Source organism: Agelaius tricolor, unplaced genomic scaffold (assembly GCF_023055355.1).
Source record: "Agelaius tricolor isolate 1412-34295 unplaced genomic scaffold, bAgeTri1.0.p SCAF_2, whole genome shotgun sequence".
Taxonomy (NCBI): Eukaryota; Metazoa; Chordata; class Aves; order Passeriformes; family Icteridae; genus Agelaius; species Agelaius tricolor.
In genome coordinates, this window is record NW_027269262.1 from 33,349,079 (window position 1) to 33,363,346 (window position 14,268).

Genomic DNA, 14,268 nt, shown 5'->3' on the forward strand with positions numbered 1-14,268 from the left:
CGGGATGGCGGTGGGAGACCCGCACCTCGGCCCTGATCCCTCCCTCTCCCCCTCTCCCGTACCTGGCCGCTTGCATGAGGGGGCTCCATCCGTAGTGGTTCCTGCTCTGCACCGAGGCGCCCTTCCGCAGCAGGAACCGCACCAGCTGCTCGTGCCCCCCCGCCGCGGCGAACTGCAGCCCCGTGTTGCCGGCCTCGTCCGTGCAGTCCACGGGCACGGCGGGGCTCGGCGGGGACGACGCTTCGCCGCGGGGCTCCGCCGCCGTCTCCTCGGGGCCGCACGACAAGGAGGAGGGGGCCGCGGGGTCGCCGCCGCCGGCGGGCAGCCCCAAGAGGCGTCGGGCGGTCTCGCAGTCGCCCTGCTCGCAGGCGCGGAGGAATAGCTGGACCTGGGGGGGCACCCCGCTCTCCCCCATGGGCAGCGCTGCCGGGCCCCGAGCGGCTCGGCCGCCCGCGACCGCCCCTCCGCCGCCGGGAAGGCAGCGGGGAGGAGGGGACTCGGCCGGCAGGAGGAGGCCGGCCCAGGGCGGCCGCAGCGCCCCGGCCGCTCTCGCACGGCGTGAAGGGGGAGCCGGGCTGGGCCGCTCTCCTCGGAGCCGGCGAGGGTTATCCCAGCCTGGGCCGGGGGTCTCGGCGCTTCTCCTGCCCCGCTGGCAGCCCCAGTGGTGTCCCCCCGCCTCGCCCAGCCAGCGCCTGTGTCCTCACGGCTCCTGCCCCCTTCGCCAGGGATTTCTGCGCTCTGGGCTGCAGCCGTTCCGCGCCGTTACTGGCTGCCGCGCAATTAAATGTCCCCGCATTACGTGTCTTTCTGGCCGGGGTCATGGCAGCACGCCTTCGCTGTGGGGCTTATTTTCACCTGACACAACAATCCCTTTTTCTTGCTTCACAACGCGACTTCCTACAGCCTGGCGCGGTCCCTCTGTCAGCCTCGCTCCGTGTACCTGATACTCCAGCCTTTACTTGCACCGTCCTACTTTGTGTCTCCTTTAGCTCCAAAGCAGTCTCTCTCTTCAATGAGATACAGGATTCGAAGTTCAGTCTTTTCCCCTAGAAACACCCATTTCCCATCTCCTGACAGTGCTGATTAGTCTTTCAGTTTAAAATCTTTGTGCATGACTGTGAATTTCTTGTGTGTCTTCCCTTCGGTTTCAGCCCCCCAGGAAATCCTGAAATCTTTTCTAGGTTAAACTGATTTTACAACATCTAAAGCAAAGCAAAAAGAAAAGAAAAATCTTGAACTTCGTAACTCAATGATATCGTGTTGTGTCCCTATCTATAAAATCAGTGACTTCAATGGCAGGACAGGGCACTTGTTATAGGGTGGAGGGTTTGGGGATGAGAAGACTAGGAAAACTTAAAAGGAGTATAAAATTATCAAATGCCACTAAAATGTAGCAATCCCCTGGTTTTAGGCAGTGCCATTCTTATCTTCCAAGTTATACAGCTTTTTGGCTCTGATGCACTGGCAAATCCAGATTGCCAGATCATCATGGCAAAGGGCCAAATTATTACACTTCGAGAAAGTCTACAGCAAACAAGAGTCCTGGCTGTGGTTATGGACACTTTCCCTTTGGGAAAGTACCATTCATGGCAAAAAAAAAAAGAATCATATTTATCATTACAGAAATAATAGAACAATTTCCTGGACAGGGCACGTATTCAGGGATACTTCTTTAATTATAGATAGCATGTAGAATATTTAAGTATGTGTCGCCTACATTTATGTTCAATAATTTTCTTAAGCATAAAGAAGCTTACAGTGGCCATCAGCAGAGTGAAGATGCATGGCTAGGGAGAATTTTGGTCCAGCCAAAACAGCCTACAGCCATCCTTAAATTATAACAGTGTGAGAAGCTTGCTGTTGTCAATAAAGCTGGATGGTGCAAATCACTCTTTGTAAGATTTCAGAGCCTGGAAGAAGGGAATGGCAAGAGAGATTAACGCAATACATTATTCATGATTGAAGAAAATTGGGTCATACTTACCGTATCAAAGTGCATGCTCGGATATTGTCAAATTAATGACAGGATCACTCCAGTTTATCTTTGAGATAAGCTACTCAACATGGTGATCCTACAAATTTATGTTATGTAGCTGATAGTTATGCTATCAATTTCTACTAATGGTTTGAAACTCCAGACAAAAATATCATGAATGGAATGAGAAGCCTATCAGCAAAAGATGCAACACTTATTTTAAGAAGTTTACAAGACATAGGAAATATTTGATGGGGTTTAAAAAATGAGAGGGAAAATTATTTGTTCTGAATTCTGCTGCTGTCATCTGATGGTCATCATCTTCAGTTGGCATCCTCAGCATTTATGCTGGTATGATCACTCAGGGATTTCTGTCACTGACTGATGACCAAGGCAAGGAAAAATAATCAAATTTCTTCTGAAATGAATAAACTGCTATGGAATATTCTCCTGGATGATGCAGTACCAAGCTCTTTGGAAAATACTTGGACTTGATTTCTTCACCAGTGAAAGATCAACCTAAGCCTTTCAAACAGTTCATTAGGATAAGATAATGGAGAAAGCTTAGGTTGGAAAATAATATGGGACAAAATAAAACAAAGATTCTCAAGTGCAGACTGTGTGTTAGTTGTTCAGAAGATTTGTCCAAACTGCATCTTTGTCCAGTCAGTGAAAAATGCATTGCTTTTGATAAGAAATTCATTTACATCAGTTCTGTGCTAATTTGTATAAGTCAATGTTAGATTGCTCCAAGGTTAAAATAATTTTAAATGACAGAAAAAACCCTAATAAATGAAGAAATTACTTTCAAATAAAGATGAGAAAAGTGCAAGGAACAGAACAGGCCCACCAAAAAGGGCAGAACAGATAAGGCAGGAGTACACATGTCAGGAATCAACATCTGTGAAACTTCTCTAACATAAGTCTCCACTGCTGATGATCTCAAAACACCAGCAACACCACCAAGGAGATACAAGTTTTATTGATGCTACTCATCATATAATGTGAAATGAAAGAGATAAATTACTTAGAGTCATTGTTCTTCAAGACTCAGAGCTAAGCATTTGTCAAACAAAGCCTAGGAAACCATTAGAGCATGTAATGTACCCATAGAACTAGTAAAGTAAGTATAATATGGCAAGTGTGCAATGATGTAGAACCACAAATTGGCCAGGTAACAAAAAATTCTGTTGCTCTTACAGCAGTAATAGGATGTAATATATTTGGACATATACCATGACACATGAGCAAATCTCTACCTGATACGTAATTCAGGATCATGTAATATGGAAAACTGTAAAAATGCCATCATAATCAAAAGCCTCTCAGAAATGTAGAAATGCAAGTAGACAAGCAATCTGTTCCAAAGAAATCTATGAAACTAGAAGTAGCTGACTCACTCATAATCTGCATTATCAAAGTGTGAGGATGGTGGCATCTCAAATCCCCAAGTATGATGGCTTTTTTCATGGCAATTTAAGAGGTAAAAGATTATTTCCTACTGTAAAATCTTACTGATGTGAATCACAAGAAAGTCATACTTCTGAGAAAAAGAAAACTGAAACTTTTAGTATGTCTTTTGTGTGAAAACACTTATCCCTGCCTTAATGAAAAGGAAGACACATATATTAGAAATACCATCACAGAAAAGGAAATGCTTCCCCAGTATCACTGTACTTATGTATGTTAACTGTGTTCCTTTCAGGCATAGAAACAGAAACAACCTTGATAAAATTACTAAAAACCAAATGGTAACAAGTAGCTACAGTGTAGGGTGACATAGATTAATTTCACAACATAATATCTGCTTGACTTCTTGGTTCAGAATTTTAATCGTGGTCTTCTCTTTGTCTACTGTGACGAGCTGCTATACCTTTATGAGGAATTTACTTCATTTATTTGTTTCAGAGTATGCCATAATTTTGACAAACTTTCAAAAAATATTTGCCACTCAGTATTTTAATTCATTGTGTCCACATGAGACTGTATGAAAAATCAGTCAGGTTTCCAACATATATCTTCATTAACGTGTCACATCATACCATAGCTTGTGAGCAGAACTGCAGTTTTGTTCCAATACTTTCTGACAGCTAAGCTTCCTGGCCTAGGTTTCCTTTATGTTCCTTTTCTCTTCCACTGCCTGCAGTTCATGCTTGCTATTTAGCGTAAGAGAAAAATTATATCCAATCAATGCATACCTACAGCAAGCAAATATATTGATTGATGGCTTTGACATGCATGTTCTGTCTCTGTCTGTCCATCCTGGCTTGTATGTGACCTTTTGAGCAGGCATTTTGTATGTGTATTTTATCTATGGGTGCACATACACATGTGCACATACACGTTCTACAGAGATCTGCAAACTGGTGCAGCTGAGGTCTTGCCCAAGTAGTCCACTGAATGCTGCCTCATTTTATTGACTTGTCACTAGGAGAATTTCACAGCATTCATCAGCCTAGAAGGCTGATGAATAGAAGATTATGATAGAAGATCCCTGGAATAGGCGACAGTTTCTATCTCAGTCATCTAGTCTGTGGTTTTATTCTGTTTTATTTTTAGGGTTCTTCCTCTCAATTCCTTGATCTTTCTGCCTCTGCACTATACACCCAGCTTCCTTCTTGACCTGAAGCCTACGCTGTGAAACAGGGTTCCTGCTGAAGCACTGAGGACCCTTTGGCCCTGGGAAAGCAGGGTGCAGCTCATTTCATGTTTTGCATGCACTGTGCAGCTGTCTCAAATAAAGAGACTTTCAATCCAAACACATTTATTAAAAAAAAAATCCTTGGCACTGGTAGTACAATAGGCGGAATAATAATATTTTTAAAATATTTGTGCTAATAAAGGAGAGAAAGAGCAGCCAATGTGAGAACTGGGGGGGTCCTGCAGGACAGTGCACAGTTTTTGTGCACAGTTTTTATGCACAGTTAAAATAATGGTGAACAATGACCCCATAGGTCCAATGCTATCTCCAGGGAGTATGTTTTATAGCTTGGATGATTCTTCCTCTCCTTAAGCAAATTTCCTATCTATGTCCAAAGTATTCATACATGATGTTTCCTATCATATTCTTCTGATTTTTTTTCTTTAGAATATGTAAGCTTTGGCATTTTCTAGAACTAGGAACTTTATTCTGAAATATATTATTTGATACTTTATTTTTAGTCTGAAAGTGTGAATTTGGGAAGCTGTTTAACTTATTGAAAATGCAGTCTTCCCACTCTATTTCCATTTTAGATTTTTGCTTTTTACACACAAAAGAAAAAAAAAAGGAAAGGTTTCTATGAGGTGAATTTTAAATATTTGGCAAAATTTAATAGCTCTGTTTTTTCTGTAATGTATACATCATCACTAAAAATAAGAATACCTTTTAATAACTATACAGCTGTTTAATAGTTCATATTATCTTACCTCTTTTGGTATTCCCTATATGTAAACCTGGTCCTTCAATAAGCTCATGTATTTTAGGTGAACTAAATATTACCTGCATTTCAAGCATATTTCAGAGAGCAAGAGATACACCCTTAATTTAGCTATTACATTCACTATTATGTGAATTCTTGTGGACAATTGCATATTGTTGTGGTTAGTCCTTTTCTCTTAGTGCTTTTTGAAAGGTTTAATTAATATTTTGAATACTCTCTGAGGTGAAGAAAAAATTTTCTGTTTTTAAAAATAAACTTTTCAAAGCCATTGCTTATTCTACTGATCTGTTTTAATTTGGACAACTAAGGACACAATAGATATCTCTAGATAGGTAATTAGAGTTTTTATATGACTTGTTTGGTTACTCTACTTATCTTTGGTTGAAACTCCTGAAGAAATTGAAATTATCACTCACTAAACACTAAGAAATCAAAACAAATTATTTTAACTTCCATTGTTATTCAACATGAAAGAAACAAGAGAACTGCTTAAAAGGAACTCTTCCATGAAAATTTTGCTGCAAGTTTTATGGCTAGCAGTAAACTCATTCATTTGCCTTGTTGATTGAAGATTTTTTTTTTCCCTGCTGGGGCTTATTTGTATGTTCAGAGAGAATTTTTACACCTTAACTATTTCAGCTCAGAGTGTTCAGTCTTCCCATCACATTTGCATCCCAAAAAATGTTTGAAAAGGTTTGACAAAACATGTTTTACCTTCATATTCTTTATATCTTGTACAAACTTCTTTGTGAATGCAAATAATTGATTCTTTATGATTTTTACATTAGCCTAATTACTGTACTTTCTCTTAATGAATTTCCTCTGGTTTATGTGTTTGGATGTCATCCCCAGGGAACTACTGTTTACTAGCAATACTTCAATCCCCACTGCAGTGGTCATCACAGAAAGTCTTCACCCATGACTTTGCCATAAGAGCATTATTACTGCTGAGAGCAGTTCTGTAATTTTTGGTTCTCTGTTTCCCAATTTATGTTTCAGAACTTGTTTTAGTCATGTGATCATGTTCTTGTGCTTCTTCCATATTGCTCTAATACTTAAAATACTCATATAAAATACAGATTCTTATAATATTTAAGAACCTCTGTAGCAAAACTCTCTGGGTTTTTTTCTTGGGATTTTTTTTTGTATTTTTTTTTTTTCTCACTCTTCTTAGTTAACTCTTAGTCCTACATTTTGCTCTTCCCAATCTCCTCAGTAACTTCTTTTGGGAGTCCAGGAGGATCTCTTCTCCTTTGATTCATACCAGGAATAGGCTTCCTTCATTCAGAAAGATGGCAAGCAAGGAGGCAAAGCAAACACTGGGCATGCAATAACTGGTGCCAGCTGACTCTTCAGACCCAAAGTTTGCTAGACATGACATTCTTCATATGCAATGTAAATTCTCATGTCCAACATATTGATATTTAGTAGTTCTCTACAAAGCATATTGAAACTAGATTTGTGCCTATATAATTTCCTGTGATAGCTAGCTGTATAGCTGAATAAGAAATAATCCATCCATACACACACTCATGGCAAATCCACCTAGATTACTTGATTTATACTAGCTTGCCAGAATCAGAATCTGTCACTGATTTTCAGCATCCTTCTGTCCAGAGCATGGCCCCCACAGTAGTTGAGTCTGCATTTGTTGTCACATACAATATTTATGATCATGTAAAATCAGAAAGAGCTCATAGCTGTATGCTCTGACCCTGAAAATGATGAATTTTTTTCCGTTCCTTAGTGTTAGTTTCACTCACTCCTCAGTAGTGCTGGTGAGCACCGCCCAGTGCTGTGTACTGGGCTGAAGTTCTCTCTTTGGGCATGACCGAACTCCTCTGCTGGGCTGATCTTGACAGGCCTCCAACAGCAGAGGATGCTGCAGTGAACGTGGAAACTGCATGGAGCAAATTACCCCTCAAAACCAGTTCCAGTTCCCTACTGCGAATGAGAAACTGTATCCAGTTACGTTACATTTATGTTAAAGTATTTCAAACACAAAATCAGGAACTCGCGTAATCTCACGGTCTCCAGATCACAAGTTTAGGCAGACGGGGCTTCATACTGTTATGAGCTGAAGTAAAACAAGCAGTATGGATATGTTGTTGAGTATGAAGCAAATCTGAAAGCTCTAACTAGTGCTACTGTTGGTTTTTTTCCCCATGATTCTGTCAAGCCATAGAATGGACTGCCTAATATGTGTACAATAAACTTGGGATTTTCACTTGTATTTTGGATTTCTCTCAATGAGGCCACATTGGTTGACTTTTTTCAACCAAGAACACTCCTTTCTTCAGCAAAAAAGCTTGTCATTAATGCCTATAGTTTCTTAGCCTGCGTTCTGCTCTTCTTCTGAAGCACGTGCTATCCTACAGGCAGCAGAATGGATGAAGCCTGGTTTCTTATCAATTTGCTCCCTTTGACCCCTAAGCTCTTCCTACCTCCTCTGTGGGAAATAACCTCCCTTGCTGTCCTGCAGCTCTGAAAATTTCTGTCCATAGACAGCAAGTCTTGGGGCTACCTCAATTACTTCCAGAGGCCAAAGCAGCTTGCTGTGGCCCTGACAGCTCAGTGCCAGCAGATCTTTCCCTTGCTGGGGAAATGGCATATCCACCACGCAGCTAACCAGCGCTTATGAAGGTCCCTCAAGCTTCCATGCGACCAGATCACCTTTCCCTTGAAGGGTGACAGCAAAAGGAACATGCCTCCCTCCTCCCCGCATCCCAGTTCTGTGTGATCCGACCGAACCGGGATGGCTTCCACTCCCTCCTTGCCCCGGGATGGGTCAGCACCAGCGCTGGTTCCACCGGCTATGTCCCCAGGGTGACCGCGGAGCAGGCTGGAGCCGTGTGCCTTCCCTGGGATGCCGGAACCCTCGGGGGCCAAGCAGCCTTCCGACCACCAGGAAACCGAGGGACATCGTTCCCGGGGAGGCGGCTGGAGGGCGGCAGTGGCGCAGCACGCCCGGGGGACAAGCGGGGCGGGTTCCCTGTCCCGGGGTACCGCTCCCCGCCCCGCGGCAGCGCCCGAGCCCGGCTCTTCCGCGCCGCGCCCCTCCGGGCTGGCCGGCGGCGGGGCGGGGAGGAGGGAGGAGCCGGCGGCGGAGGAGCCGTGCGGGCTTCCTGGCGGGGCAGCGCTGCCGGCGGGCGGGTGTCGCGGCGTGGGCAGGTCCTGAGAACTTCGCCGAGTCTGCCCGGGGCGGAGGCGCGCCCGTGTCCGTGAGACGGCAGCCACCGCTCGCTCGGCATGGCCGGCCGCCTCGGCCGCGGGCTGTGCTGGGGCAAGCGGGGCCGGGGCTGCCGGAGCGAGGGCGCGCTGCTCGCCCTGGGGCTGCTGGCCGCCCTCGGCTTCCTCGTGTGGCGGCACGGCTCGCCGCCCCTCCACGCCGCCCGCCGCGCCCCGCCGCAGCCGCCGTCCCCCGACTCCGAGCTGCTGCGGCGGCCGGTGTACGACAAGCCGGCCCTGGACCCGGGGGCGCTGGGGGAGCTGGGCCGGGCGGTGAGGCTGGAGCTGAGCCCGGCCGAGAAGCGCCGCCAGGAGGAGAGCATCCGCCGGCACCAGATCAACATCTACCTGAGCGACCGCATCTCGCTGCACCGCCGCCTGCCCGAGCGCTGGCATCCGCTGTGAGTACCGCCGAGGGCAGGCGGGGCCGGGGCAGGGGAGCCGTGCCTGCCGCTGCTGCTGCGGCTCAGACAGCCGCTCCGGCAAACTGGACTGTCTGCTGGCAGCGGTCAGCGCGGGGTAGTCGTGTCTCTCTCAAGTACCTCTCGCTCAGGAGCGTGGAGGCTTTTGGAAACTTTCCCATCACAAACGCTCTTGGATCACAGCGTTCGCTCTCGGAGTTAAGTCGATTGGTGACTTTGCCAGGCTGCCGCACCTACACAGGGCAGTACGAAGTCGCGTGTTGGTGGTATGGGTACAGGTTGTTTCCCCACGTAGCCCTGGTAGCGTGTTTTCAGTCCTCAAGCTACGCTGCTCTGCCGTGTTTCTCCCGCTGCTGTCCCCTCCTACTGCTGCTGTCCCCTGGGTCAGTCACCATGGGCAGCAGCATACTTTTTCAGTCACTCCCAGCTTTACAAATGTTATGCTTCCCAGATTTCAGCTGTGCATTGTATTCAAATGTCTTAAGACGCACAGTTAAAGGAGATTGTTTTATCAGCAGTTTTACCAGAACTGAGCTAGAAATGGTGCTCACAAATGTGGGTAGCAGTATTCTAAAGTGGGACTGTTCTTGATCCGGGATGTATGATTGCTGGGACAAGGTGCATTTACTAATTACATGTATAGTTATTACACCAGCGGCAGATAATGGCACAGGCGATTGTAAACAAAGGGTTAGATAATGTTCGATGAGGTGGCTCACGTTTACAGGCAATGGCTCAATGCAGCTGTGAAGCCAGCGTGGCACAACAGGTCTGACTGTTGGGCCCTTGCGCAAATACTCAGGGTGGCACCGTCTTGGGCTCTCCTGTGAGTGAGCTGCTGGCTGGTGAGAGGAAGGGCCAGCCATTTAGGGGGTTGTGCTAGCTGTCACAGGGGCTGGGATGGAGCCACGGCTGCTACTGACTCCTCACTTTGTTTCACTTGAGCTTGGCTTCAGCTGGTTTGTTTAGTTATAACAGATTTGTAGGATATGGTAGCAAAAAGCTGTGGAAAAAGCAGGGCTCTGGCACTCCCGTGCATTCACTTCACACCCGTGTGTCCTGCCCAATGTTTCACCAACTCTAATTGTAAGTGCTGAATCTAAAGCATGAATCTTAGAATGGCTTTCAAAAAGTTGCAGTGCAAATGCAAAGCCTTTTCATCATAAGTTTAAGCCCGACACTAGGCTTGTTTTACTCAGTTATTATTCCCCTCTTATCAGCAGTCTTTAGACTATAGGTCAAAAAGGACCATTTAAATTTCATTTCCGTGGGAAGAATTAAATCATTTCAATGAGTTATTTTGGACTTCTGCCATTTCTCTATGACAGGGTGTTAGAAGAAATGGAAAGTCACAGTTGTTGAATAGGAGACATTATAGATGGGTGTGGGTGACTATTCTAGAAATGAAAATAATTTAAATAGATTTTGCTACAACAGCAGACCCTTTTTGATTTGAATATATGGATGCTGAAATGACAAATTATATCCAAACCAAAAGAATCACAGAAGCATCAGTGACATAATCTCAGAGATAATTGCCTTCTGAAGCTGGGGCTGTATTGTACTGTTGGCAAGTGCTTCATGCCTTTGTGCACACTTAAATCTAAATTGTGGCAAAAATGTCACAGAGCATCTCTCCAACTCCCACAGCAAATATAAAAAACTTTCCCAAAGCAAATTTTGCAATGAAGTGTTAACTCCTTCTCTCAAGAAGGAAGACCATGTAAGAGAATGAAGTAAAAAAACCCCCATAATTATAAAAAAAAATGAAGAACTTCTCACCAAGTCCACAGCCATAGAAAATGCATTGCACCTAGTTCCAAGATTAGAGGTTATGCAGTTCAAAATCTCAAGTCTAGGGGAATTATTTTATTTTTTATTTTAAGATGGGTAATGCTTGACTATTTATGACCTTTAATGAACATTTTGTTAATGGGTGAGGCTACAGTGATGGGAAATAAGTAGTAATGGTAGATGGCAACTAGACTTCAGTGGTCCACCAAAATCATGCAAAGGCTAAATTTTAGATGTGATCAGTGAGACAGCTTTGATACCAGAAGACCAGAACGTGACAAATGCACCGTTTCTTTAGTGGAGTCCCTGAAGAGAACCAGAGAACTGTGTGCTGGCAATCCTTGGATCTTTTCCAGGCATGTTATCTACAAACTGTGGTAAGGGAAAGAATTAGTAACAGATGGGAGGGTGTGATCTATTGAGAAAGTCAACAAGGCTTTTGTCAAGGATGACGTGTCTTACAAATCTATATGAGTTCTTTGAAGGTCGTAATTATATGGATAAAGAAGTGTGTTGTTACTTGAAGAGTTCCTTAAACAACTGTGAAATAAAGTGGAATTTCCTTGCATTTATAAATAACTGAGTAGAAGCTGTGAAGCAGTTTTTTTTTTTTTTGCGGGTTTTTTTTTGGTGGGGTTTTTTTCAGTTTTTTTTTTGTTTTGTTAGCTTTGGTTTTTATTTTAAGGAGCAAAGATAAAGTCCCACAGAAATCTGTGTTGGACTCAATGCAGTTCAACTTACAGCATGCCTTTCATAAAGAAGTGACTAATTTACAGGTCTTCAGCCTGAAAGACAGGGGACCTTCTGGAAGTGTATCTCCTGCAGGATTCCTGCAATACATGGTTGATGCATGAAAATGGATAAAACAAATTCTGCCACCTCCCTGTTCCAAAAATCCATTTCCTGTAAAGCATAGTCCATCCTCTAGAAAATTTAAATCGAGTATTAGGAGTTATTGACAGATACTATACTTGGAGACTCTGTTCTGGGCTATGGGCTTTTGGTCTGTTTCAGCATATTCTTGTTTGTGTGGAGGCAATCTGGAAATTTTAGATACTAAAAAAATGGGTGAATAAAAAGGAAACACAACATTACCACCACCTGGATGCCCCAACGCTCCTTTTGATGTTAATGTCCTCCCACACTGATCAATGAACCCACTCTCTATGTGTGAATTGGTGAAAACACTTGAATCCAATGAAAACTAGAGTTTGGCTAGTAAGATAGAGAGTATCTGAGCCAATAAGATAGAGAGTATCTGAGCCAATAAGCTGTTAAATGTGATATGCAAAATGATTGCACAAGGTGTTGCTGTGTCAGAAACTTGAGCCAAAAATCTTTTCCTACTGCTGCACGTTGTACATCCTGGACCTGCCATGGGAACACAAGTGTGGCAGGTATTTGCTAATATCTATGTCAGGTAATACTGTACAGGAAGAGAAGAATAATTTGGCTGAGATTACTCTCTCAAATAATGTATTGATTGATGATATTTGACTATGAATCCAAGAGGTTTCCAATATAGATGTTTCTCCTACTAATATATTCCTCACAGTGAAAATATTCAGAAAGTTGTTATTCCTTCTTGTTCCCACCACCGTAACTTGCTTTTTGTGATGACTGATTCTGTTTGTATTGACCCATAGACCCAAAGAACTTGACAACTACCATTGTTTCCTTTAGACAATTTCTGCTTCCTTTAACTGTCTGAACTTGACATCAGCAACTGAAAATGTGTTTCATCACACAGGATTTTTTTAGTTTTATTGAAAGTATACATATAAACAAATAAACATTATGTATAAATAATCTAGAAAAATGTCCATTTGGAAGAATCTTATGGATAAGAAGGTAAGTTACTAAATGATGATACAGTTTGTACAAGGCTAGAAGTGAAATAAGCCATAGGGTCAGAGAAGGATGGAGGTTGGAAGGGAACTTTGGAGTGTCTAGTCCAACTTTGAAGCCTCCAAGGATGGAGATTCAACAACATTTGAACACCTCTTTAAATGCAACATCACTGCCACAGTGATTAATTTTTATTTTTGTCCCCCGATTGTAAGGTTGTCTGCATGGCTCAGCTTGTCTTCCCAACATCTACCCTTCATTTCTTGAGTTTGTACTCATAAAGGGAGCAACAACTATAGGAGGTTTAAAACCAGCGAGTGTCTTCTGTCAGACTTTGACTTACTGAGGGCCCTGTTGGGGCTGATGCTCTGTAAGTGGGTGTGATGAGCTTGGGGCCATGGGTTTGGCTGCTGCTGCTCTGCCTTCCTCTCCCTGCAACAACATGTCAGCATTGTGTCCCATGGGGCTTCTCCTTGTGTGCTTGTACAGAACTGTAGGGCTAGGCAGACAACTGATACGTTCTCTTAGCCTTTTACAGCTTATTACAATGTGTAAGAATTACATTTCCAGTTTTTCTACTTGGGTACTTTTAGATTAAGGGCTATTTTCAAGCATTGTTTCAGATTTTAGGCATTCTACTTTTTCTTACTGTACTACAGTAGGGATGCATTGCTCACTTATTTTGGGGATAGTTTCTGTAAGAGCACACAAGTTGCCTTTCAGCTGACTCTTGGTACAAAAGGAGCAAGTCAGGACTAGGCACTTTTGTGCTGACTCGGCATTTCATGTTTTCTCTTTCATGGTAGAAGCCTGATTCAGCCCTTGAGACTCGTTTTACTTGTGGTCACAAGGAAATGGATTTTTAATTCTTTCCTGTCTTTCCTAAGTAGCCACAAAAGCCCCCAAAATATTGAATGTGGTCTGCATAGTATTTTTCAGCTATTTAAAAAAGTTTGAGAGGTTTGTTCTTCAATTCTAGTTAATCTTTTGTGTTTTGGAGAGATTCTTTGTATGATTTTTTTTTATAGGTGTGATTTTATGTATAAGTGTCTGTCCATATATCTTTAAGTGTTTTTGTATAGATGGCTAGATATACACAAATGCTCAAATTCCTCTGCCACCATCATTTATGCCTATAATTTTATTTATTTTGGGGGAATATTATGTTTGACTTTAGCATAACAATCTTGTGCTGTGATTGTTTTGTCTTTCAATACTGTTTTTCCTGTTTGTTCCCATATTTGAATTCGATTCTCCCAAAGTCTCTCTTCTATGATTTGTTTTGTTTTCTGGGCTGTAAATAGTAAATTATACCAGGATGTTTGTCTGATAGTGTCTTGCTAGCAAGTTCCAAGAATAAGCCTTGATACTAGGTTTGGGTTCCTTTTCTACTCCAAAAATCACAGCTATTCCTGACAGGAGTTTTAACCTGACCCTGTTCTGGGAAAAGGCACAGCAGCTGAGTGTTTCCTTCCTCAGCTTACAGTGAAAGACTGACTTCACCCGGGAGCTTCTCTTTCGTCTCTTACCTAAAGGTGAAATAACTGCAGTGATTTTTTAATTTTTTTTTTTTTTTTTT

General features: G+C 43.3%; 2 protein-coding genes across 7 annotated transcripts in view; one reads left to right on the forward strand and one right to left on the reverse strand.

Annotated features, from left to right (window-relative positions):
- Positions 1 to 965, reverse strand: part of ANKS6 (ankyrin repeat and sterile alpha motif domain containing 6) — a 40,425-nt gene extending 39,460 nt beyond the window's left edge. For 2 of the 5 annotated variants that reach the window (XR_011683957.1, XM_071455553.1), the window contains exon 1: positions 63 to 965. Coding sequence is in view for 3 of the 5 variants with exons in the window: in XM_071455553.1 (XP_071311654.1) it covers positions 63 to 415 (353 nt within the window). In the remaining 2 variants the exon portion in view is untranslated. The remainder of the gene's footprint in view (positions 1 to 62) is intronic. The other 3 variants (XM_071455545.1, XM_071455559.1, XM_071455568.1) reach the window with 3 other exon arrangements.
- A 7,543-nt stretch (positions 966 to 8,508) lies between these two features.
- GALNT12 (polypeptide N-acetylgalactosaminyltransferase 12) overlaps positions 8,509 to 14,268 on the forward strand; it is a 48,535-nt gene continuing 42,775 nt past the window's right edge. For both annotated transcript variants that reach the window (XR_011683988.1, XM_071455598.1), the window contains exon 1: positions 8,509 to 9,026. Coding sequence is in view for 1 of the 2 variants with exons in the window: in XM_071455598.1 (XP_071311699.1) it covers positions 8,647 to 9,026 (380 nt within the window). In the remaining variant the exon portion in view is untranslated. The remainder of the gene's footprint in view (positions 9,027 to 14,268) is intronic.